General features: G+C 40.1%; 1 protein-coding gene across 3 annotated transcripts in view; it reads right to left on the reverse strand.

The window, feature by feature from the left end:
- Nucleotides 1-27,088, reverse strand: part of LOC146474777 (uncharacterized) — a 47,782-nt gene that overhangs the window by 18,694 nt on the left and 2,000 nt on the right. Inside the window, exons 2-12 of one of the 3 annotated variants that reach the window (XM_085116512.1) lie at nucleotides 26,142-26,673; nucleotides 25,846-25,954; nucleotides 25,659-25,778; nucleotides 24,301-24,358; nucleotides 22,984-23,645; nucleotides 22,769-22,861; nucleotides 22,328-22,420; nucleotides 21,800-21,973; nucleotides 21,407-21,504; nucleotides 20,620-20,756; nucleotides 18,075-19,757 (exon numbers count right to left, since the gene is read on the reverse strand). In XM_085116512.1, the coding sequence (XP_084972638.1) occupies nucleotides 19,690-19,757; nucleotides 20,620-20,756; nucleotides 21,407-21,504; nucleotides 21,800-21,973; nucleotides 22,328-22,420; nucleotides 22,769-22,861; nucleotides 22,984-23,645; nucleotides 24,301-24,358; nucleotides 25,659-25,778; nucleotides 25,846-25,954; nucleotides 26,142-26,662 (2,133 nt within the window). In that variant the 5' untranslated portion in view covers nucleotides 26,663-26,673 and the 3' untranslated portion in view covers nucleotides 18,075-19,689. Of the gene's footprint in view, nucleotides 1-18,074; nucleotides 19,758-20,619; nucleotides 20,757-21,406; nucleotides 21,505-21,799; nucleotides 21,974-22,327; nucleotides 22,421-22,768; nucleotides 22,862-22,983; nucleotides 23,646-24,300; nucleotides 24,359-25,658; nucleotides 25,779-25,845; nucleotides 25,955-26,141; nucleotides 26,674-27,088 lie in introns of those variants that run through there. The other 2 variants (XM_085116511.1, XM_085116513.1) reach the window with 2 other exon arrangements.

Consider the following 27,088-nt stretch of genomic DNA (forward strand, 5'->3'; position numbering starts at 1 on the left):
TGCTTCGACACGCCTGCTGGTTTTTGCCTAATCACAAGAGAGCTTAGAGATCTACAGTGTATTTTAAGGTAGCCGCAGTGCATTCATTGATAATTAGAAGTAATGACGTGAAAACACTCACGTTGGCAGTTTGCTTTTCTATGTATGCCTCCATTTGAACCGAACAAAATAACTACAGCTCAAGCATAAGGACGAAACTTGACAAATAATTAATTAACATGGGCACGAGAAAACAGCATTCCTGTAACCTTGGCGCGTATATGATTTTTGAGTTCCTCGGTGATAGCAATACCGTAGTACATCGAAATGTCCCTATCCTGAGAAAAGATTAGTTGCCTCTCTGAGGGCAAGACCCACGCAAATTTATTTTGACTCGAATTAGTTTAAATATCAGATTTGTTAGTCACCGCGCCTAATTAATGAGTACTTAGTCCGTTTTGCCTATTGTTAGCGCCGATACGTATTGAAATTTATATCATCTGTGGTCTAAGTTGTGTGTTTACAGCCCAACTTAACTTGTAAACTAACTGGCATTAATCCCGGTCTCGCGTTTTTGAATTGTGCTATGCTTATGAAGTTAACTTCGAAAAGCAGTTAAGTCTATAACTTGTAAATATTGTTTAGGAGAATCAGCGAATCTAATAGATATGTAATTTTATACAGAGGTTTTCATTTATGCTATTTAATTATAATGTATTTTGAGGGTCCCCAATAGGTTTTTCGGGATCCGGGATTTTGCTTTTTTAAAGGTCGGGATTCGGGATTTTAGCGGAAAAGAACGACGATATTCGGGATTAGAATTAGGAACGGGACGCGGGATTTGACGATGTTACGAAGCGGGATGCAGGAAATGTTACTATAAAGAAACGAGATCTGGGAAGTCCTGTGTCGAAAATGCACAATGAAAATGTAGTTTTTACCATCCTGGAAGAGAAAATATATTTAAAGGGTCCTATGTCTTTACAGATGAAATTTGTTTCTGCTCCCTGAGACCTTGCAGTTAACTTGAGCCGTCAAGCCTAAACAAATGCCACAGAACTAGCGTACACAACGGTATAAACGAATTAATTCAAACGGCTCCGAATGATAAGAAAACCTCCATTCGGTAAATTTGAATAGTTTCCTATATGATCAAAATCAAAAGTTCAGCAGAGAGATCTCGCCACATTTGGATGGAAAATGAAAATCTCTCAGAGACGTATTCAGGAAAGCACTTAATCCAGAAGTCACCTGTCACCCGTCAAATATCTGTTGCAGTCCCACGTTGTAGTACATGTACGTGAGTAGCAATGCTCTTCAGACTTTGATGACTGAAACGTTTTCAAAGAATCAACGTGATAAGAAAGGTAGCAGTCGCCATTCAATTGAGAGAAAAAAGAAAAAAAAAAGGAAAAAAACAAGCTCTACAAAGAAATTGCCAACGACTTATCAGTTGACTGACGTGATTCGCGGGAAACTTTGAGAACGTCTAAATAAAATGAATAATGCTGCCGCTATGGTAGAAAGGAGTAGAAGAAATAATCTTACAGATAATTTCTCGCCTGATCAAAGACCAGGGGTCATTTCAATAAAAATTTTACTCTTGTAATCTACAAGACCGTTGTATTTACAAGCGCAGCCGGAAACGAGTTTAATAGAAATCGTTACAAGTCCAGGTTACAAGTGTTCGACTTGTTATTACAGATGTAGCGCTACACGTGTAAAAGATGGTAAGAATCCAATTTAATAACACTTTTAAAAGATTGTAAATGGTTTGAACCCAGGAGTCATGTCATAAGTACGTAAATTATGATCATCCGGGTAATTGCAACGACGCGACTCCCGTAACTACTGTAACTATACCTTACGTAAGGGGCACTTCTGAGACTATCGCACGGATTCTACTACCCTACAATATCCGTGTAGCTCACAAACCTATAACCACTTTACGACAACTACTGACGAAAGTAAAGGACAAAGACGAACCTAACCGCAGACAGGGAGCAGTTTACAAGATCAAATGCTGCGACTGCCAGGCCACTTATATTGGTGAGACCGGCAGAAATTTAAACGTACGACTCACTGAACACAAACGAGCAACTAGAAATGGTGATATCAACAATCACATTGCTGAGCACCATTTATAAACGACCCACAGAATCGACTGGGACTCTGCCAAGAGCATTACCTACTGGACAAATTACTATCAACGACTGTCGAGCCAGAATATCGCCTTTCTTCTCTCTCGGCGAGTTTATTCCCACTGCCTTTTCATACCACCTTTGTTCTTGGGAAATTGATTTGGCTGCATCTTTTCATTCCCACTACAACGCCGGGAGTGTAAAAACTATCGCACTGAAACTTGGAGGTAGTTCCAATGATGTTTCCTTTGGGGTCCGCAAAGGGGAGCGGTGACGTCATATATTGTGAAAAAGGTCATGCATGGTTTCCAAACAGTAGCTCTCCTGGCTCCGCAATCTCGGATTTCTGGTTTTTTATCAAAACTGAACTATCACACCAAATTTCTTCTCAGGTGAATTTCTGAAAACGTTTATTGGCATTTGCTCGATGGAATCTATGAAGCACGATCTGTTTAGTGAAGCTGAGGTGATTAGTACTTTTAAAAACTTACATGTGACATTCTTATCATAAAAAAGACAACAAAGTGTAATAGTGATATATACAATTCATTCGCGTTGAACAGCGGTTTCTTTGAAATACATGTGCTCTTATCAGTTCTTGCTCATCCGCTATCTTGTCAGTGTCTTGTGTGAATTTCCCCAAGAACATAACATTTGTGGCGACGAGGTACGGGATTAGGCCGAGCCTGGGGAAAATTGAAGAGTTTAATCCAGCCTGCATGAAGATTAATCGCTACTTGGAGCGTTTGGAACAATATTTTGTAGCGAACGGCGTGGCAGCAGATTCGGCTGAATCGCACAAAAGACGAGTGACTCTTATATCTGTGGTCGGTTCTAAGTCCTATGATTTTCTAGCGGACCTCTGCTCTCCAGATGCTCCCTCGGCTAAAACGTACGCACAACCTTGCAACCATTCTCGTCATAGCCGAACGATACCGATTTCACAATTTTAGCCAGCGAGAAGGAGAGAGTGTCGCCACCTTCGCTGCAAACTTAAAACACCTCGTGTCCACGTGCAATTTCGGCATTCATCTCAATGAAGCTCTACGTGATCGTTTCGTGTGTGGTCTTCGCAGTAAAGCAATTTTAAAAAAATCTTTTTTACTGAAGAACACACCCTTGACGAATCACTTAAAAATGCACTCGTGGCCGAAGCGGCCGAGAAAGACGTCGCTGTTTTTTCTCAGACCGCCTCGACTCTGGTAAACAAGCTCGACTCGGGGAACCGGCAGACATTTTGTCCAAAGTAACCAAGCAAGCCTCTTGGCAAAGGTCAAGGACATAAGCCTGCCTCACAGCACAACAATACCAGTAATTCAGAGTGCCTCAGCTGCGGAAACACAGGAGTTACACGTGCCATTCGTGCGGCAGAAGGGGGCATCTCACAGATGCATGCAAGGGCAAATCTCAGAAGATTCACAAAGTAGAACTGCCAGAATCCCCACAGTTCCAACCCCCTCGGATTCAGTTGACCCATTTTCCTTGTCTCAGTAAAACGTGACCACAGTGGGTAAAGGTATCAAAATACCGGTCAAATTATATTCAAAGACCCTTCTCATGGAATTAGACACGAGTGCAGGGGTTTCACTTATCTCACAGAACACATACACAGGCATTTCAATCGCACTTCGCTGCAGCCTTCCAGTACTCGACTACAAACTTACACAGTAGACCCAGTCCAAGTTCTTGGCCAGTTCCATGTACAACTCAAGTACCAAAATCAGAACGTCACGGTACCACTCCTGGTATTCGACGGCTCTGGACAATCTCTCTTTGGGAGAGACTGGCTTTCACACGTCAAACTCCACTGGAAAAATATATGCAGTATCTGCATGTCTGATCCAGGCTCACCACGAAACATACAGACCCGTTTGCATACCCCAATTCAGTCATCCCAATGTCTTCAAGCCTGGCCTCGGGACAATTAAAGGAATCACAGCCAAACTTGAGATAAAGGCCGAGGCCTAACCAAGGTTCTACAAGGCACCCCTAGTTGCGCTCTTCAAATCAAGCTCGGGGAATCGTTTTCCAACGCGCAGTCTGACGAAGAAATCCCCGGGCAGAGGGATGGGATACTGTGGGACATTAAGTTGTGGGTTGCCCGTAGCACCATTGTCTCCTCATGACCGTGTGGTGCCGTCCGCGTTTGATACTTGAACCATGGGGGTTGCCCATTCGCTGAATTCCACCCTCTCCACAATAACCTCAGATGCAAGACGGTCAGCTTCTACTGCTTCTTGGAGCGCAAATCAGCAACTTCCATTGGACCCTGAAAGCCAGCCATTTGTCACCATCAACACCCATCGGGGTCTCTACCATTACAAAAGGCTACCTTTCGGTATTACCTTATCTCCTGCAATCTTTCAGCTTACCATGGACATTATCCTTCAAGGCCTGGAACATGTCGCAAGCATTCAAGATGGCATCTTAATCACGGGGAAGAATGATGACGAACATATCAAGAATGTGAACACTGTTCTCGACCGATGACTATGACTTAAGACTTCAACTCAGCAAGTGCAAGCTCATGCAGAAGTCAGTAACCTACATGGGCTGCATCATCTCAGCTGAAGGAATTTCTCCAACTGACGAGAAAGTGGAAGCCATCAAAGATGCGCCACGCCCTGAGAACACTACCCAGTTGAGAGCTTTCCTTGGAATGATCAATTACCATGGTAAATCGATCCGTAATCTGAGTTCAATCCTCCAGCCTATCAACCCGCTGCTTCAGAAGAACCAAGACTTTAGGTGGACCCCAATTGCGAGGCAGCTTTGAACAAGGCAAAGGATTCATTCTCATCCTCTCATGTGCTAGTCCACTATTACCCTAGCCTACCTGTGATCCTTGAAAGCGATGTTAGTCAATACAGCAACGGAGCAGTCACACTTCACCGTTTCCCCAACGGGGATGAGAGATCTATCGCCTACGCATCAAGGTCTTTGAATTTATCTGTGCAGAATTACAATCAAATAGAGAAGGAAGGTCTGGATATCACTTCCGGGTTGACCAAGTACTTTATGTACCTCTTCAGACGCAAGTTTACACTTCGAACTGATCACAAACCATTGCTGAAGATCTTCGCACCAGCTCATCTTGCAGCAGCTCGCCTACAGCGTTGGTCCCTACCTCTCTCGTCCTACCATTACGAAATTCCGTTTAACCGTTTCAATTCCTGCAAAATAGGCATTTAATAAGCCACCCCCATTAATGCGAGTAATAGTTCACCCCTCTAAGCCCGATCTGGATAGAGGAGCAGCAGAAAATAATCAAGTGTGTCTTCATATTATGGCCATCACTGTGTACATAGCTATTTTAAACTTGCTACTTATAAACAATGACGCAAAATGGTTATAAATAGCAATGTGTGTAGGTAAACATCGGTTCTTGGTTTGGAGTGGTTTGCTCGATACTACAGTGATACTAGAAACTGTATTTCTTCTTCTTATGCCAAATTTTGCAGTGTCGATATATTTTCGGGTGCATTCATGGCTCCGTGCTCATTTTCGTCCTTGATAGACGGCGAGTCCAGTTGCGGTCAGAGTTCGTACTGTTAGAGTAACCTGCGTTTCTTTGGGTGAATGCCAGAAAGACATCTCCAGTCCTCCCAACGCCAGCAAGGTGTTTGCTGATGACAAAACTGAAAGTGAAATGTAATCCTCTCTTGATAGCAGATGTTGTCTAAGTTAGATGATATCTCTATTAGTCAATTGTAAGGGGAGTGGGGCGGGGCAAGGCCTCGTTCTTTCATCTCTTGAGTAAATTACATTAGTAATTAACGTTATTTCAACTTTGCTGCAATTTAAATTACAGGCTAAACGAAGGTTGCTGACTAAACTCCAACTGGCTGTTCGATTGAGCACTGTTAATCACCTGATAAGATTAACGCTTGCATGATACCAACAAAATGTGGCATTCTCCTGGACGTTGAAAGCCAGCTGCGATTAGGTCGGTAGACACGGTTTTCACGAAATCAGTTTTATATAAATTAGGTTAAATGCAGTCATTTTATACATGCAAATTTTATACACTTAGTAGGGACACCCGAAAAGAACATTTTTGTGTCCTCTCTGCGGTTGCAAGCAACATTTAAAGAGATCAATTTTGATTGCCAACAGCCAAGCTTGTTTGCTAGAGCGCTTTAGTAAAACCTTAAATCATAACACAAACTCACTTTGTTTTGGGATAAAAATTTGGCCATTGTTAATAGCCGCTTTTAATTGAAAAGTACAAAACTTAAACTAATATCTGACAAACGGTGAGGTAACAATAAGGTATTAAAAGCTCTAGCAAAGGTGAGGGCCAGAAAAAAGGCAAACTACACAATTAAATACAATAATTACACGGGCGGAAGACGGGGATGGGGGTGGGTTGATTGCTTGATTTTCTTGAAATCTGAAGTTTAAGGCTTGCAGACTGAGAGGGCGAACTTATGGATACGCCCTCTTATAAAGGGTCTTTGCCTAACTATGAAAGCGAGGCTAAGTATTTTTACTGTGAGTGAACATTTGGCCAAAAACCTTGTGATGTTGCGAAAAGGTTATTGTCCTGAGAGTCTCGTGATAATCATACAATGAAGATCTGTTTTAGTAAAGATCCAAGGTTCAAACAAAGAACCTGAGCCATTGTCTCACAACCAACTCTCCCCTGTCCCCTGTGACAAACCTAATAGAGAAGACACCCAGGAGGGAGACGTAACAGCTTTAATTTGGTCGAAATAAAATCCACTTAAACTTAACGCTTTAAGGTGATTTCCATTTGCATTTGCTCATATTGATAGTTTTGTAGCCCTTAAAGCGATCCTCCTGATTTTCAAACTGTTTGGGTAGACTCTTTCGTTGAATAGTTTAGTCTCAGAAAATTTAACTTATCAAAACCTCATCCCCTGATTGATTTTTTTTTTTTTTGTTATTATATTTTTTTTATTTTTTTGGAGCTGTTCGATTTTCGTCTCTGAGAACAAGACAGCGTTATTTTGCACTTCTAACGATATTATTGTCTTCGAAAACAAAAGTAACTAATATCCTCCTTTTACCCTTTCGTTAGCTTATCCATCCACATTGTAAGGAAACAAAACAAAAGGTTGTACTCCCCGTGTGCTTCCAACATCTAATGCGACATCTTTGCCACCGCCACGATCTTTGAAGCCAGTTGCATAGTTTCATGACCCTTTTGTGACTAGCTATGATCCGGCTCCCTTTTAGAACATTTAAAATAGACGTTGCCAAACAAAACGATTCAAATGCTTTTCTTTGAATGAATTGAACTGAATTACGGCTGAGAAATTTGCATAACGTTTCTCCCTTTATGAAATTTGGCGAAATGTATGAGCTGTTGCTGTAAAATTTTAAAGTCCTTGCTGACAACTCAAGGCTGTACGTCCCGCACTAAAATATTCCTACGGAGTCTACTGAAAATCCAATACTGCAACCTGACCTTGAAAGTCAGATGGTGCTTAGGCTCAACTGGCTCTTTAGTGATCATTTCCCTATACTTTTCCTGACCCTTACCACATTTACTTGTTTTTAAGCGGGAACTTGAGAGGGAACTAAGAAGTGATGATTTTTTGACACACCAACAGTAAGAGGGTTTGTACACGAGACCGTTAGGAATTTCAGGCCAGAAATGGCTCATCTCGATTCATTCTCAATGTGCCCCAAGTGAGATGTCATATCCCAGCGGTGCGAATTGTAACGGGTAGAGATTCTCTTATTTCGAAAGCCCTGTAAACGATAATGAGGGGCGATACCAGTTTTTCAAATCGATCCGATACCGTAACATTTCCGGATATCGATTTCGATATCGATATTATGAGGTTATCTTCTGTGATTTGTTTTTGTCATGTCATCACTTAAAGTCGTGTTCATGCTCAAACTAGAAGCTATAAATAAACAAGTGGAGAATGCGTAAGTTCCGATCCTTTATTATAGTACTGTGTTCGAGTAAGATACAAGAAAACAGGCTTGTAAAATAGAAAAGACAAAAAAAAAAAAAAAAGGAACAGAAAAGTTATACCAATAGCTTTCGCTGGGAGAGTAATTAAAGGTTTCTAAGCGGTCATAAAAGAGTTTAGAGAGAATGTTGATTAAGGAATCTAAAAATACTCTGGCGGATTTTAGTTAAAATGAAGATAAGCGATGGTGAAAACTAACAACGTTTCGAGCTCCACACGAGTCTTGAGAACATAGAAACGTTGTTCGTTTTCATTTTAAAAATGTTTCTCAAAATCGTTATTGATGTTAATTTAATTTGGAAAAGTAAGCATGAAGAGGGAAAAAGGCATATCTGGTGCTGTGACACTTTGTTTTGAATTTTAATTAATTTAATTGAAGTTTGTACATGTTGATTAGTAGACTAAGGACTGCTCATCTTGGATTTTTAGCGGAGTTTTGCAGTTAAATTCTTGGGTGTCCGACGTCATGGTACATTCACTTCATTCTGAACAGGTTTTTATTGCGCCCAACTCAGCGACGTACGCGCCAAAGAGTGCATTGAAAATGCAAATATTCATACGGACCACGTCAGGGGGTGACACTTTACGCAGACACATGTACAACGTGCGGAACGCCGTGTTTTAACAACTCCAAGTCGTCTTCAACTTGCATGAAACGCACTATTAAAGGCGATTTTTTAATGCTGTAAAGGTGGTTGTTCTATGTTATATTTTGTATACGCCTTTTTAAGTAGGCAAACACGTTTATGTAAGTGCAGAAAGCACACGCACCCTGTGTGCAGGAGTCCGATTAAATAAAGTCTTCGACAACATATTACATGATGGCAGCGTTTTACAAGAATAATCCTTAAAGTTACGTCGAGAGAGGTCAACACAAGCGAATGACGACAGTAGCAACGTCTTTCGCATCGCCGCGGATAGACTGGGACGCCCCTGACCCAATAACTGCATTCGCAAGATTCAAACAAAAATGCCAGCTTATGTTTTCAAGCGTTCTCAAAGACACCGACGACGAAGAAAAAGTGAGTTACATCCTACTCTTATCGGGAGAAAAAGGCTTGGATATATATAACAGCTGGGCATTCACAAAGGAGGAAGACAGGAAAAAGCCGGACGTAATTTTCGAACGGTTCGAAAATCAATTGGAGCCAAAAACGAGTCATCGAATTCGTAAATACACGCTTCAAGGAATACGACAGGAGCAAGGCGAGCCAGTGGATGATTTTATTTCAAGATTAAAAAATCTAGCAGCAAAGTGCCAATTTCGCGACAACGCCGAAACCGAAGATAAAGTCCTAGATCAGCTTATTTGGGGATTAAACTAGAAATCCTGATGTTTAAAAGTCTCTCATAAGTCGAGACAAATCACTAACCCTTGCGGCCGCTATTGAGATTGCAAGGAGCCACGAGGCAACAAGTAAACACATGAAGACACTAGCAGGAAGTAGCAGAAACTTTCAAAAGGACAGGAGTATGAATGCCATTCGTAGGGAACAAGAAAGGGAGCTCTGTAACAACTGTGGAAACAACACCCGAGGAACAAATGTCCAGCCTACGGTACATCATGTCGAAAATGTGGCAAAGCTAATCATTGGCAATCTGTTTGCCGATCCGGCAAACGGCAACAACTTAACCAAGGAACGAAGTCGGTCTTCAAAAAAGTTATCCACGCGATTGAGGATAAGGACGACGACGACGACGATGAAATTCTGACCATCAGTACCATCGAGGTTGACGCCATAGAAGACACGCAACACTCGATACACGACACACGCGACGAAGTCTTTGCAACGCTAGAGATAACCCAGCCAGAATAGAAGCGGAAAATTAATCTTTAATGTAAAGTAGATACGGGCGCACAGAGCAATGTTTTTTCCCGTAAGGCCACTGCGCATAATCGCCCCAGAGAAGTTTGACGACGAAGGAAATCCCAAACCAGAAGCACTGGAAAAGAACGAAGCCGTCCTTTCAGCATACGGGAGGTCTATAATCAAGCAGCTTGGCACTATAAACATCCCTTGCAAGTACAAAGAGAAGAAGATAAACTACATTTTTTACGTCACAGATGCTCCAGGGCCAGCTATTCTCGGTCTAAAAGCGTGCACGGCACTGAAACTAATCTCATTACACTGTTCACTCAAAACAAATCAACTAGACCAGGCTGCTCCGACTAACAGCTTCGAGGCCCCTGCTCAAAACTCAGGTACTCGAAAGAAAAGCCCAAATTACATCGAAAGTGAAGAACCATTCAAAGAGCGGCCACCAATCAGAAATAAGCAAGAACTGATGGAGATGTACCCAGAATGCTTCAATGGTACTGTTGGATGTTTTAACGACTATACATATCACATTACAATTGGATCCTAATATACCATTAGTGGTTTATGCACCCCGCAAAGTGCCCATAGAGTTGAAAGACAAATTACAAGCCGAACTATGTGAGATGGAAAGCCAAGATATCATTGCAAGAGTAACACAACCCACAGACTGGGTTAACTCCCTTGTTATCAGAGAAAAAGAAAATGGACGACTCCGCTTATGCCTCGATCCTAAGGACCTGAATAAGGCGATCAAAAGAGAACATCATCCCATACCCACCCTAGAGGAAATCACACCCAAATTAGCAGGAGCAAAGGTTTTTAGTAAGCTCGACGCTCGCAATGGCTATTGGAATGTCAAACTAGACGAAGATTCCTCGTATCTAACAACTTTTAATACACCATTTGATCGATACCGTTTCCTTAGGATGCCGTTTGGTCTACGAATGAGTCAAGATATTTTTCAATTCAAGATTGACGAGACATATCGGGACTGCCAGGGAGCCATTGGTATTGCCGATGACGTTACAGTCTATGGAAAGAATGACAAAGAGCATGATTTACACCTAAACGAAACCATGGAACGCACCAGAAAAGCTGGCATTAAGCTCAATGACGAGAAATTGTGTTATCAAGACAAAGGAGTGCAAGTTCTTTGGAATGCTTTATACACCGGACGGTGTCAAGCCCAGCCCAGACAAAGTCAGAGCCATACAAAATCTAGAACCACCCAAAGACAAGAAGGAGCTTCACACCTTCCTTGGGATGGCAACCTATATGAGCTCATTCATCCCCAATCTAGCTGACCACAATGGCCCCTTAAGAAATCTCTTGAAAGAGAACGTTGACTTTGTGTGGAATCCATCACATTCGAAAGCCTTTGAGAAGGTGAACTTATCGATATGTACCACAACAACCTTGGCGTACTATGACAGAAATGAACCAGTTGTCCTCCACGTTGACGCACCAATCAAGGGCTTAGGCGCAGCTCTGTTCCAAAACAACAAGCCAATAGCTTTTGCAACGAAAGCACTTACCCCTGCGGAGACCAGATATGCCAATATTGAACGAGAGCTATTAGCAGTAGTCTATGGCTGCGAACCCTTTGGAACAGATCTACAAAAAGAACCTGATGCAAGCACCTCCACGTCTTCAAAGAATGCTGTTGCGTCTGCAACCTTACGACTGCGTTATTAAATATCTACCAAGAAGAGAAATGGTCACAACTGACGCCCTGTCACGCCTGTCACCGCTGGATGAATTTGAAGTACCAGACATGAATGTGAAAGTTCACCACCTAATCAGAATCACTCCAGCTAAAATGGAAGAGTTCAAAATGGAAACTGCAAAAGATAAAACCTTGCGGCTGCTATCCCATCAGGTTACACAAGGTTGGGCCGACAGTGTGAAGAAAACTGATCCGGCACTAAAACCATACTGGCCCCTTCGAGATGACATATCGATAGAAGATGGGTTGCTACTTCTTGGAAGCCGTGTCATAGTGCCTGAATCCTTGAGAGGCAACATCTTTCAGCAAATTCACGGAGGGCACCTTGGTATGGGAAAATTCAAGCTACGAGCCAAATCCTGTGTTTATTGGCCGAGCATATACAAGGAAATAGGACATCTCGCAAACTCTTGTCGCGTTTGCCAGAAATACCACAATTCCCAACAAAAGGAGCCGATGATACCATCAGCAATTCCTTCAAGACCGTGGCAAACAGTAAGCGCAGATCTGTTCTGTGTACAACAGTCGTGGTTCCTCATAATTGTCAACTACTATTCCAAGTTCCCTTTTGTCAAGAAGCTTCACAACCTTACAACCAGAGCCGTTATGAATGAGATGAAAGTGATATTTGCAGAAAATGGAATTCCAAAATCTCTCCAATGCGACAATGGTCCGCAGTTTACATCCGGGGAGTTTCAACAAATGGCAAACCAATATGGTTTTGAAATTGTGACGTCATCCCCTTATTACCCACGTGGCCATGGGTTCGTCGAACGCCAAGTCCAGACGGTTAAGAAGATGATTCTAAAATGCAGAAAGAATGAAAAAAAAAAAAATAGATTTAGCCCTGTTGGCTCTATGAACAACGCCCCTTAGTTCCAGTATACCATCACCGGCTGAACTACTGAATAGCCGAGTATTCAAATCCACACTTCTTGGTAAGATCCAGCCATCAAAGAATCAAGAAGAAGTTAGAGATTGGCTCAAAGCGAGACAAGACAATCAGAGCTACTACTACAACAGGCATACCAGGGATCTCCCTGAACTACACAGGGACCAAGCCATCTTTGCACAAGATCCAGTAAGAAAAACGTGGAGCCCTGCTAGAGTCATAGATCAAGGAAAATACACCCTGCTCATATATTGTACAAACTAGAGCTGGTGCCCAACTACGAAGAAATAGGATCCATCTTAGACCAAACAACGCTTCCAACAACCTGGCAAACAACTTGTCTAGCTACATTCCCCAAAGAAGTATGACAACGCAATCTTCAAGCGCCGATCCACGAGAGTCCACCTCAGCAGATAATTCAGCAAACAACCCGTAAACAAGCAATGCACGACCCTCAAGCGCCAATCCACAATGTTCCACCTTAGCAAAAACCAAGGGGGGTCCAAGAAAATCTCACTCGGGACGTGAAGTCCGGGCACCAGAAAGACTTAACCTCTGACTCTTGTTTTACTAGATATTATTAGTATGATGTATGACCTCTAGACATTGAGCCCTATTCGAATGAATGTTTTTGTTTTGTTTGTTTTCGTTTCAATTAACATAGCTTTTTAAAAGAAAGGGATGTAACGTATTAGCATGTGCTAATTAGCACCTATTATATGTTATATTTTGTATACGCATATTTAAGTAGGCGAACACGTTTATGTAAATGCAGAAAGCACACGCGGCCTGTGTGCAGGAGTCGGATTAAATAAAGTCTTCGAAAACATATTACACTTACCTTACTCTTTCTGAAGCCCAATCTTTACCTTTTCTTTTAAAACGTGAAATGGGAGTCCAGATGAGTCCAGTATGAGTGGATTAAGATCACGTTCTCGACAAATAAAATTGACGAAGCAAGTAATGTGCCGCCTTGGTTACCGGCCCTGAACAGTGAAAAATTTAATAAAAGTGAACAGTGGAAAGTTTAATAAAAGCAAATTAAATATCGCTCCAGATTGACGTTTGTAAGGTAAAGTACATGGCAACACTTAAGGTCGTAACTGCCCACTGTGTGATCAAATATAAACAAGCTTTGTGAGGACCCGGACTACGAAAAAGTTTTAACGTCGCAGGAAGTTTCAGCCTGGCCAAGCAGCCTGAAAACCTTAGGTGAAGACTTCAATTACCAACGTTAACCGGGCTGAAATAATCTTTGTGATTTTGTATTTCTTATCACCGGCTTTGGCACCCTTGACTGCAATTTTCTCCCACCCACGGTACGTGATATGTTGTAATTACGCTCAGGCAGCAAATCGTCGTTAGGTAATGGCAACACAATCTTAGTCTGCCTTCTTCACCTGAGGAGTTGAAATTTGGGCGCCGTTAGTAATTTGCAGTAAAATCGGATCCTCGGATCCTAATTAATTCCGAGCTCTAAACAACACTCATATGTTCATATGTACAAGTTCCTTAGCAGTTTTATTTCTTTTTTGTGTGGACCATGTTAATAAGCGTGAACTTATTCCTCGCGAAGCGAGGTTAATAAATTTATCGGGCCGAAGGCACGAGCGGAGCTAAGCCGCGCGAATTCGAGCGAAAAATATATTTATATAAATATTATATATATATCGCTCGGCTGAGGATGTCCGAGAAGATGTCCTAGCATCTGAATGTCGAGCGTGTGGTATATGAAATAAATGTGATTGTATATTTCCAGCCTGGTGAATGAATGAGAATGATGTATTATTCTAGAAAGTGACACAGGCATATTAGGAAAAAAAGAATCCGAGTGCTCCTATCAGGAGTCGAACCGAAGACCTTCCGATCACTAGTTCATATGCTCTACCACTGAGCTACAGGAGACTCGTGGGAGCTAGGGCCGTTAAACTAGGTTCATGGGACAAACATCCTGCATACTGGTAGGATTTCTTTTTTTCCGAGTATGTTCCAGAAGGACTTGAAAGAGGCAGTTAGATAGTTTTGAACGAATTAAGCGACTATATACTTTAGTTATTTGTTTATTTATTTGTTTTGCATGACCTTTTTTTTTAGGATATACTGCCATGAAATATATATTTACAACAGTGACAAACCACCATGCGTTCAATTCAACAGCTTCGCCTTGATCTTTCGCAAGGACAGGAATGATTTAAAGGTGTCCAATTTCTATTAAGCTGAACGAAAATGACAAAATCATGTTCACCATTGCGACGTATATAATTTTTTGCCACTCTCCACTATCTCTTGGACAAAGGAAACACGGGCTAAAGTACAGCGGTATGACGATTACTCCTATCACAGTTCCAATCAAATGCCTCGATTTCCCTCTTCCAAGCTTTCGCGATAGCAAGGGGATGTTGATTTAATCTATCAACAGTGCCAATGATGACGCCGTCGTGATGAATCCGAACAGCATCAACCAGCCAGCATTGGCTGCAGAGAGACCTAGTATCTTCATGAAGAAGACCAATCGAAATGAATAGAAGTGATGTCATTCATCACGTGACCCACTCCACAGGCAAAGCGTTGGAGAAGAGGCCTTCCAGTTTTCAAGTCTCCTTCGGTGTTTCGACAGCATAATTTTGATGCTCTCATGGTTTGAAACCTGTGAATGAAATTTGGAAGAACTCAGTTCAAATAACCAACAAAGAAGCTAAGATGTCACAAAAACGGAATTGCTGAAATATGGGATTTAATGAGATATTTCGAAAGCGCAAACTCAGCTAAGATGTGAGCACTTTTTACGTTTTTTCGACCCTCTCTTTCCAGTGAGCTAGCTCATCAAATCCCGCGATCAGTTCACAAATTCCAACTCGTTCTCAGGGTCCTTACTCTTCCTTTCTAGGAAGAAGCCCTTGGAAACGAGGTTGCACAAATTCTTTTTTTCTTTTTAAATTTTTTACGTCAATGTGTTTTCCAAAAACAACGGCGTTGTCATACCTGAAAAATCGGAGCCTGGTTTTCGCACAAGGTTTATGAAGTTAGCAAACTATGCTTACTTCAACAGCACCTGAAGTTTGACTGGTCAAATTTGCAGCTCATAAATTGTGAAGTTGCTTTAAAGCATTCTAAATTTATCTTGGTTGGAGGAACACTTTTCACTTGTCTGGAACTCGTCTAATCTTTTCACGTACGTGCTCAAAAAGAATGCAAAGACTGGATTACAATATTGCCAATATCGTTGTTTATTAAAAAAAGTAATTAGCGCTAGCCTGTACTTGTGCTGTGTACTAATGCAAAGACTATTTGCATAGACTCATAGAGCTTGGAGAACCTGTGGAAACTTGCAACTCATAAAACTGGAACACGAATGCCGGCCAGTGCTAGATTTATAGACTGTTTTGGACTGAAGGGTTCAGTTTAGAACGTGACATATTTACTTTTTGCTTTTGTCGCGACGCACACTATCGTTTAACTGGAGTTTATACCTTTTGTTTGATTTTATTTTCACGTCACGTTTGGAAGATTTTAACACAGAGGATGAGCGAATTATAAAGTTCATTTGACTTCGATTATAAACTGGTGGGCGGCTTCGATTTCAAGTTTTCCAAACACTTTTGGCATCTATTCGTAGATACAAACGATTTAAAACGTATGCATTATTGCCTTATTCTTTAATATACAACATAAGTCTGAAACAGCCTGAGCAACGTTCCTCTTCTGATGAGCTAAGTTTTCGAGAAAGGGGCTAAAATTAAAACACACTTACCTTAAGAAGAAATACCTAGTTCTTCGTGCAGTTTGTGCCAATTGAGGTCGATTGACTGTGTCCACAAGTGTGAATAAAAGGTTGAATAAACAAGTTGCCAAGTGACTTAAATGAAATGAATCTTGTGAATAATGAAGGAAAGTAGTGGTCGGTTAATTTTCCGTAATCTTGGCAGGAACTGTCAACTGAAGTCAAAGGTGTAACGGCTATTTTTATTTTCTTTTGTGTTTTATTGCTATAAATGTTCATTTGCATGAAATAATCGGTACCAGTCTTTATTAATCACATTTGCAAGGTTGGAGGCTTAAGTGGATTAGGTATCAAAAAGCTATAATTTGTTGTTTTTAAATTAAAATAAATTTGTCTGGTGAAATGAACTGGACTATTAAGAAGTGTGAGGTCTCGTAGTTGCAAAATATAGTCTATGAACTCAAGCAGCAATGTAATATGCTCAGTCATCTATCGGAGGAAGCTAGAAATCAACAGAATGGCGGATCGACTTCCTGTTATCTCAGATTGTTTGTTAACAATCGATTCGGATTCCTTAGCTGTGGTTGAGTTTCCGAAAACGTTAGTTGTTGGTATTTCGCACTTTAAGGCGGATTTTTGCCCTACAAAAACAGTTAAAGAATTAGATTTCCAGTGCTTAGAAAGTTACAGATATTACAATTTAGTCAGAATTTTAAAGTCGGCTAAGAATATCCGAACAGTTTTTAGCATCAGCTTGTGCCTCTACATCATCTCCAGCCACACTAAAGTACGCGATGACGAAAGTTTTGGCGAAAAGTGATCCAGAAAGTGATGGCCGCAACTTTAAGTTCTTTTAGCGGGTGACGCGGAAATTCGGTTTCGTATTTTGTTGTCTCTATATGTGGTTTGCATTGCCGCCATATTGGTGGACAAAACAAAAAAAATTGCTCTTGTACTTTGCATAAAAAATGCCAGTTAACTCCCAGAGGAAAAAAATCGCATTTAGTCTTCCTGTCCACCAACATGGCCGCCAAGACGTCACATACAAACCAGCAATACATTTAAATTTCTTGCCGTGGAAGTCTCATGATATTTTTACACACGAATTTCCAATCCTAATCCCATTTACTGGATCACTAGGTTAAAGTAAGTGGGACGTCAGCTGTGGTTTTGCTTTTTTGCAAAACCTCCTTCAAGAGAGATGAAGGGTCTATAAATGAAGAGAAGGTAATTAGAAGCAAGGACGTGAAATAAGGCTCACGTTCGCAGTTTGTTTACTTGTGCTCTTCACGGACAATTGATCCGCTGATAAATTAATTACAGCTTATGCGCAAGAAAACGTGATGAATACCCACTTAAGATCGCACATTTAACCTTGTGTGTTAATGTTTTTTTGCCAAACCTCAATCAAGAGAGCTGAGAGGTCTATTTTTGGTAATGGTTGTCTTTTGGTAGATAATTAGAAGGAATGACGTAAAATAAGGCTCAAGTTCGGGAAATTGTTCCACCAATGAATTAATTACAGCTAATGCCTAAGAAAACGTGATGAATACTCAATCAACCTTGTGTGTTTATGGAATTCTGGTTTCTTGGCAGTCAAAACAACACACACACACAAAGTAGTAAATTAAATTGTTGACAGCGACAGCAGTAAGGGATCTACGTTTATGTAGAAGGGAAAGGCAGTAGTTTGGCAAAATGTATGAACAGCTTTTGTAGCTCAAAGCAGCCAGCAGCCACATTCATGCAATAAGTAATAGAAGGTACTGCTCAGTTAAATTGGCGAAAGGAAGTTGTAACGCTTTATTGATTTCACGTACTTTACACATGGAGTATGAGCTGTGGTCAAAAGTGAAATGTACTTTTTTGTATCTTGGTATATTTTCTACTGAAAAAGTACTATTGGACATACGTAGTAAGATTATAGCTAAGTAATATTGGTCAGTCAATTGTTGGAAGCTAAGGTTTTGGTCACCTCCTTCTGCTCACTGGCAATTAATGACGAAAACTGAAACAACAGAACACTTCAGTGGCGCCATTCGTACTTTCATCTTCGACTGCATTCAATGCCTCTAAATTAAGAGAGAACAATGCTGTTACTTAAAAGATGCGCTTAGCTCTGATGAAGAGAAGGCATCTACATGATTTAATAATACGTCGATTTTTTCAAGGCCTCTAAGTTCCGTTAATTCATCAAATCGTAGACGGAAATCCACGCGGAAAACTAAGACCAGTTTCCACATAGTTACATACGTATTCCATTTGCCACACTTCTTCCGGCCGGCATCCATGCAATGTTTACTCCTTCCATGTTATGAGCTTCGAAACGGCTGTCGGTTTTTGTCAAAGATTTAAGAGAGCTAAACGGCTTATTAATAGGTAGCCCCAGGCCTTCACAGATAATTACAAGCACTGGAGCGACCTAAGCTAACTTCTAATTTGTTTTTGTTCTTCACTCGAATGTTTTGGGCAGCTTATGCATACAAAAATGTGACGTGTACGAGCTTGTAGGCATTTGTTTTCTTTGTGAGTATGGTTCAGTTTGAGTTCCTTTATTATAAATTATGCTATTTTGGTATCGGGGAAGTAGCCACGCAGTTCAAACATCGAACAAACAACACTTTGATATATCGAGTCGCTCTCAATATAGGAAATTTTTCAAGAGACCATAAGCAGCGAGGGCGAAGATGCATCTGAAAACGTAACCTGGAAATTAAATTCGCGTCCTTAGAACTAAATTGTAATCATTCCAAGGTATTTTTAACTTGGGTAATGTGGCCTATTAACTACCCAAGAACTGAATTCGAAGGGGGTAGTTTTCAAGTTCGGAAGAGATAGGAAAATTGACCCTCGTGTGTTCACGTTAATTATAACAACTTGACTTTGGACATTTCGCGCTATTGATCCTGCGAGATCATTTGTTTGCTAATTTAAACTATTGTTTCCCAAGGTTGTCGCTGCTTAGTTTAAATTCATTCTTTACAATTTAACAAACTCAACTTTAACGTTTTCTCAGCGTGTGTGTGAAACATTGAACAGTTTTACAGTCAATCCACATCAACGTGACCAGTATTTTTGAAATTTGAACGGTTTTTGAAATTTACATGTCAATTTTAAACATCGCCAACGAGATTTCAGAGTTCCCGTGGAAATTTCCCTAGTTTATCGACGGTATAAAGCTACGAATTTTCCTTTGCATTACAGCATTAAGTATTTCAAGAATAACAATTGTTCCCACGTATTTTGAACCTTTGTCGGGTAATGCGTCTTTTTAGAAAAGATTTCCAGAGAAATGATCAAGAATACATTCAAATGCCGGACATGCAATTACAAAGACGACTTCGAATGTTCATTTTATTCTCGGAAATACTGGTAACGCTTGACGTAGACTGACTTTAAAATGTTTCCCACCAAATGCTTTGTCAGAAAATGCATGTCAATGGTATAGCGTCCAGGTTGCTATTTGTGGTTCGAACATCGGTTTTCTTCAACTCCTTGGTAGACCTCACTGGCACCTGGTTTGGGTACTGCAACAAAATATATCGGACACTATTAAAGACAAAATAACAGGGGCCCATTTCAAGTTACGAAAGTCCCAGGACACCGTACAGGGCCAGAAAACTATTCCTTTTTGTGTAGAAAGTATTTTCCTCAACCGAGATTAAACTTTTATTGATTAATGTTTTAAAAGGCTCAATTCAAAGAATCTTTATAGTTTTATCGAACATATAAGGTAACTGTCATGAGAGGTGTTAGTCACTGTGTTTTGAAATCATAGCTAAAATTCATAGTTTGTCTCACGATCATCGGTGTAGCATAGGTGTTGCTCGCAACGTGAAAAAACATCGCTTTCGAACCTCCCCCCCCCCCCCCCCCCTCCAGAAAAAAAGAAAAGAAAAGAAAAAAGACAGAAAACCCTAATCGAAAAGGTATTAAAAGTTATGCGGACTTTCAAGAAGCGTCCCCAGATCTGAATAAAACCGACGTTCAGTATGAGGCTAATAGACGATATGCGTTATCGGCCTGACTATCGGAGAGCAACAAATCCTGCGTGTATTTTGACACCGATTTACGATCGATTTGTGAAGCGAAAAATCGGCTGGATTAATAATTTTTTTTTTAGGTCAGACCATCGTTCTCAAAGAAACGGCCAAGTCAGTCAAAATTTAGATTCAAAATCGGGTGTCTTAATAGGCGTACGATTTGCGCTCCGACAATGTTCGGCCGATAAAGTCGCTGAGTCGACCCACAAATCGTAGCGTGTAAGTGCGGGACACAAGAACTGCAAGAATTTTCGCACATTTTCTTGGATGGTTTTACACATTAGTAATCATATTATTGTAACAACGACGTGACGAACAGTTTAAAAATCGACAAAACAGACCTTACCTTTTCGGTTGACAGTTGTTTGTGAACCTTGAAATATTAGGACAATCAACAAACTGAAAGCAGCGAAAGAGGCTGGCACGAGTGAAAACACGTGACGTACATATTCACCACACTCCTCGCAGTCTTCAGATGTGTTACTACAAAAGATAAAACAAAACTTATTGTTAGTTCCTTAGAAAGAACTGGGATAGTATATTCTTGCTGAGTGGAATTCTCAACGTAAACTTGGCAGCGCTGATAACTGTGTTCATTCTGTTGGCCTTTATCTCTTAACAAACAAACATACAAATAAACGGGAACGACATGCTTTAATAGCCAAGTCTCTCTACATTTCAATATAAGCCATCTATAATCATTCGGATAATCTGGTAAAAATTGCCATCGATCTTAATTTCGTCTGTTCCAAGGTCGTCAAAAATTATCCGATTCTTGACCGTCTCATTCGATGCGCCATCATTAATCAAAAACCAATTGGTCGCAGAACGGAATTTTTACCTAAACATTACTTAACCTGGCTAGATTTCAAGAGTAAGAATCCAAAGTTGTCGTTCGGTAGGGGGTCTTGAGACCATGTATTAAATTTGGTTGAAGCCTATCGAGGCCAGTCCTTTGGACCGTTCTTTTTGCTCAGTAAAATCTGCCTGAAAATTGAATGATTCTGACCTGAGGGCTTTCTGGTAAGAAAGTAGGTTGAATTTGTTTTTGGTTGGCTCCCGGCCTGAATACCTATTTGATTCACTTTCCAGGTTACAGTATTCCGCGTCTTAAAGCAAAACAAGTTGATTACCCTCCGTTAGGAAACAATTTCTGGATCACGATGACCAAGGAACCTACTGTAAACCGTGCCATCAAACCCATAACTGCAAATACGACTCCAGATGAGCTCTGAGGGAAACATGAGAAAGAAATATAAGATGAGAGTGTAAAATAATTTGAGGTCTGAAACTCTCAAGTTTTCGAGACAGTTCTCGTTCTTACATCAGAATGTGTGACATAATTTTGTGACAGAAATTCCATTGCGTAATGTTACATGCAACAGTTGTTCTCATTTTACCTTAATACAAGTTTGCTTTGATGAGAATGAGACAAGAGAAAAGGGATATGAAACATTAATTCTTGATTAATGATTGTTAATGATTAAGTCTTAATGCAGAAATTGAAATCAGTGTGCTGAACTAACCTTGTTTTCTCCAATAAGATCTGTTGCGAAGCTAAGTGCATTAACAACCATGGGTGAAAATCCAAATCCCAGTAACACAACGGCAGGGTAGGTCATGACGCTGTTGGACTGGGTGATGAAATAAAACCAGACTCCAGCACAGATCACGAGAAAGGCAGCTGAGATGAAACACCACTGAAAACAGAAGAGCTTTTAACTTGCAGAAAGGAAGATACATAAAAGGTGGTCTCAAAGAGTAAGTAATTTTGTTTAATTGCTATCTGTAGATGGTTTACAGAGGTCTTGGCCACTTTCTGAACCAGTATGAAAAAACAAGACACAGTCATAACTTGCTTGCGTGAATTTTCATGTGTTTGGAGTTTGTTACATGTGTTTGCTTTGAATTCTGATTGGTTTCGATTTTGGCCGATACGAAACTAAATTGGTGTTTACAAGAATAAAGTGTTTCGTTTTAATTTTTATCTAAAAGTGTGCGTGTTGTTCAGTGTATAGTACTCTGAGCTATGTCCCAGGCATGTTCAATTTTACCTTCTTTCCAATTATCCCAACAAGTTTCTTTGACATTCCTGAAGATACCGTTGCGCTGACCAATGTTATAAGTGGTATATAAGCAATGGCGCCCTAAAGAAAAAAAAAAAGAAGAAGAAAAACAAGACAAACAATACCATAGTCTCCAGACCGTAATCCAACTTATCAACTGAGGCTATGAATTCATCTTAAAGAATGTAAACATCAAAGAAAGTGGAATAGTTAAAAGATAGACAGAAAGACAGACAGACGGACAGACAAAATGACAAAAACATAGGAAGAGAGCCGGAAAGAGTTTTGCAAAATGTCTCAACTGGTGCACGTGCATTACTTTTCAAGTGAATTAGTTTGCACAAGACTTAGAAATTCGGAATAAGGATCTTAAATTGAATTCTTTCATAATAAGGGATGTTAGTATTTTTTAATAGTCTTTTTAGATACCTTCTCAAACTGAACCTTGTAAATAAGAAATAGGGGCAGGTATACGTATGAAATGTCTTGTACAGCCTTTGTACACGTGAAGATCGCTGCCACCTAGGTAAAAAAAAAAAGGGAAAATTAGAAAAGGTGATTTCAGCTTAAAATCACTCAGTTTTAGCTGTAAGGCATTCAATATTCTTTAATAAGCATATCCACTACACGCAAAAGCTACTTACCTTGTAAAGATGAGGCTCTCTAAGCCAGATTCTCACTGTCTTCGGTTTAGGTGGAACTGAAAGACCAGATTCAGGGTCACCAGAGATATCGGAAGGTTTGCCATTCATCTTGACGTCTAATGACAAGGACGAACAATGAGATTTTCGCGAATCTGTCGAAGTATTGTTGGAAAATATTTCACGGTCTTTTTCTGTGTCCGGGATGATGGGATATTGCTGAGATGACGTCAATTCTGCCTCATCGCAATCCAATCCTCTGTTGTCAACACCGATTAGCATTCCTTCCCTACAAGTTTGTATCTCCTCGGGTATTTTCGGCAGACGTTCACTCGCAGGAGGTTCATCTATTCCTGTTAATCCGTAAATAATACTCAAAAGTAGGCTTATTTTGCTCTCACGCGGTAGCTCCTTGACTTCCTTCAACATTTGGTCATCATACGCAGCTGTCGTTTTGGATGGAGAAGGCACAACTGTCTCCATTCTCTTGTCTTCGAAAGTCAATTCCTTGTTTATGATAATTTCTTCCTCTTCGTTGACAGATAACAGAGCATGGAAAAAGTATCTTGCAAAACTTGTTATTCTCAAAGAACTCCCCTCATCCTTAACTTGTTCTTCCTTTCCCTTCACGCTGTCCATAAATCTGTCACGCACTTTATGCACATCTAAGAAAAGAAAAAAAAATGTATACTTTCAAGCAATTCAATATTCTTTTAAAGATATAAAAAAAGTAAATTTCTCTTGAACATTCAGTAGAGGCAACCTGTTCTGTCGTAAATTGTAACTTTGAATTACAATCAAAGTTATCGTGAATTTTAACGCCCATCCTAACAATGCTTGAAGTAATTCGAAACAACCTCCTACCGTAAAATGAAAATAACGAATAATTTTTCACTTTAATAACAAAATACGAGAGCTCGAATTGTTTGAATTTGTCACATGTTATTACAATTGGTAACACAGGCGTGTTTTACAAAAAGAGCGCTAATACAAGTAATGATAATTGTCATTGATTATTTTAATTCATGACGAGTATTACAATTCACTTGTGACATTACTACAATTTGCGACAGTACTGGTGTGTACAGCCTCAATTATCTAACTCTAATCATCACTGTTTGTGTATTTGTCTTTTGCGTCTCAACTGACATGACACAAGGAGACATGTTTGTGAGCCCAAACCATTCTATCAATGACACAAAACTAACTCCACATCCTCAAACTTTAAGTTTGCCAAACACCCGTGATTCTCAGGTCCAGTTGCGTCAAAAAGGGCATAACAAGCCAAAGCACGGTTTTGTAAGAGATTAAAGTGCAAACCTGTTTCCATAAAGGTCATTGACTGTAGAGGACTTTGCGATGGTATAGACGCTTTTCTCTGAAAAATAAGCCGAAACAAAACTACATGAGGTTTTATAATAAAAGCAAACAGTGTACGTGATTAATTTGCCACAAATCGTCTTCTTAACGAAAGAAAGAAAAAAAAAATCCGGACTTTGAGAAAGTCTATGCACCTGAGTAAATGTTCCACCAGTAGGTTAATCTCGTTAACTGATCACTTCTTCTCCTTTATTACGTTAAAAAAAGAAAATAAACAAACAAACGAAAGAAGGAACGAACGAACATCAACGAACGAATGAATTATTAAACTTTATCCAAGTAGCGAAGCATTCTCGTACCCAGAGTCCTCAGGCGTTTTGGTTAGCAGGTGGGCGCCAGGAGAGACTCTGGGGAACTGGAATTTTATTACCGTGGGATTTCTGTGGTAAAACAATGCAAGCCGTTACGGAGCAGCCAATCAAAAAATTTAATTTTTTTCAAAATTCCCGGAGTCTCTCCTGGCGCGCATCCACTGACCAAACAGCCTAAGGACTCTGGGTACGAGATTGGTAGCGAAGTATCAAGCTAAACAAGGACACTGTACTATGGTGAGTTCTAAAATTGTTGCAAATTCTGGGACCTGTCATAAATAGTATTCACAGTTCTCGTGAATTGAAATAATGCTCCCCATCGTAATTTGTAGCTGAAGCGGTTTTTCAAGGGTAATTTGCGCTTCCCTTGGTAATGCTCTACTTTGCTCTGTGACTGGTTCACAGATGACTTGAATAAAAAGAAATTAGTCTAGTGTTCAGAGAGACTACAACCCATAGCCTCTGCATTGAACCTCTGCTCCACTTAGCACTTTGTTATCCTCCATCTATCTAATTCAGTTTTCAAGAATAATCTCTTGCTCTTATTTCTTCTTCTTCTTCTTTTATTATGAATTGACACATTTAATCCGATTGCTTCCATTAAAGTACTCTTTAAAATGTAGATCAACCCTCAGGAGCATAAAAAGTGAAAAGATTAGATTATGGTCTGGAAAAACAGGCCATGGCATAGACTGATCAGGACAATTTTAATTGCGGTCTAAAAAGACGAAGAAGAAGAAGAAGAAGAAGAAGAAGAAGAAGAAGAAGAAGAAGAAGAAGAAGAAGAAGAAGAAGAAGAAGAAGAAGAAGAAGAAGCAGAAGAAGAAGAAGAAGAAGAAGAAGAAGAAGAAGAAGAAGAAGAAGAAGAAGAAGAAGAAGAAGAAGGCAAGGAGGAGGAGAATACATTGGAATATCTCTTGTCACTCTCATTGCCAACCCATGACCCTGACCTTGTAACGGTAGCAAAAAACATAGCAGCTATATTACCATAACATCTGCAGAAGAAGTTGACATTTTCTTGTCAAGTTCACCAGAAGGCTCTTTGGCTCCGCAGTAGAAAATCAGAACAAACACCACACCTATTCCAACCAAAATTAGTGTCATCATCTGTAAGGCAGAAGTAAATTTCTTAGTCGATCTCTAACCCGAGGAGTTAAAAACATCCATAGCTTACCGTGAAATCACTCGAGCTTTCCGCTGAAATATTGTCTTTGGTATCTTGTCCAAGAATTGCCCATGCCACGAGATAGGTAACAATCCCACTTAAAAATGTTAAAGTGGTCCTTTGGAAAAAAAGATGATAAAATACCATATAGTGTGTTGTCAAAACAAGTCTCGTTGCTACTTTTAGTTCTTTCTCATTATCCATTAAATTCAATGGGGAGATGAAATCCACGTTGAATACGCAAGCATTACAGAAAGAGTTCTTAAATTACAGTATTTACAACCTTTAAAACATGAAAGACAAACCTCCATGCGTTTAATCCAACGGCTTCCCTTTGATCTTTAGCGACAGCAGGAATGATCGACAGGTGTCCAATTTCCATTAAGCTGTATGAAAAACTGAAAAAAGTGCTAAGTATCAAAATGTACATCATCAGTTGCCATTGGCCACCATTGCTCTGGCAAGGAAAACATTGGCTGAAGTAGAGCGGAATGACAATCATTCCCACAACAGCTCCAATGAGGTGCCAAGACTTTCTTCTTCCAAGCTTTCGGGACAGAAATGGGATGTTGATTTGGTCTATCAAGAAAGCTGTGAGTATTGATAGTATAGCTTGAGCTGCCTTCCCATAAAGGACTACCCAGCCAGCATTAGCCGCAGAGAGACCGAGCACATTCATGTGGAAAACCAGACGGAACGAGGCGAGGAGCGGACGGGTGATGTCATACAACACGCTACCTACTCCAAAAGAAAAACGTTGTAAGAGGGGCGTCCGAGTTTCCGAGTCTTCCGTGCTATATCGGCACAACAGTTTTGATACTCCCATGTTTTGTAAACCTGAAATAAAGTTCGTAAGAGATTACTGATCTCGGTTTTACTAATTTTTAGCACCTGCTTTATGTTCTGGGGTTTTTTTTTTTTTGTCAATTTTTATTGATTATTAAATATTCAAGAATATAATTTTAACAATTACAAAGGAAAGAAAAACACGTAATACTAGATAATTAATTAAAATAAAACTACAACAGAAACATTAACAAACAACAATACGAAGTCAATTACAAGGACATTTTGTATTGGAATCCATTCACACAAATCCTGTCACTGTTTAAAAACCTTCCATTGAACATCGTCACGTTTAATTATTGGAAAATATGAATTAATTTCTCCCATTTCTTAAGATGCTGCAAAAGTTTATCATTCTCCCTTGCAATATTGAGCTCAATGTTGTACGCACGTTTAGTCCTCGCGA

Source organism: Pavona decussata, unplaced genomic scaffold, assembly GCF_977016875.1.
Source record: "Pavona decussata unplaced genomic scaffold, jaPavDecu1.1 SCAFFOLD_87, whole genome shotgun sequence".
Lineage (NCBI taxonomy): Eukaryota > Metazoa > Cnidaria > Anthozoa > Scleractinia > Agariciidae > Pavona > Pavona decussata.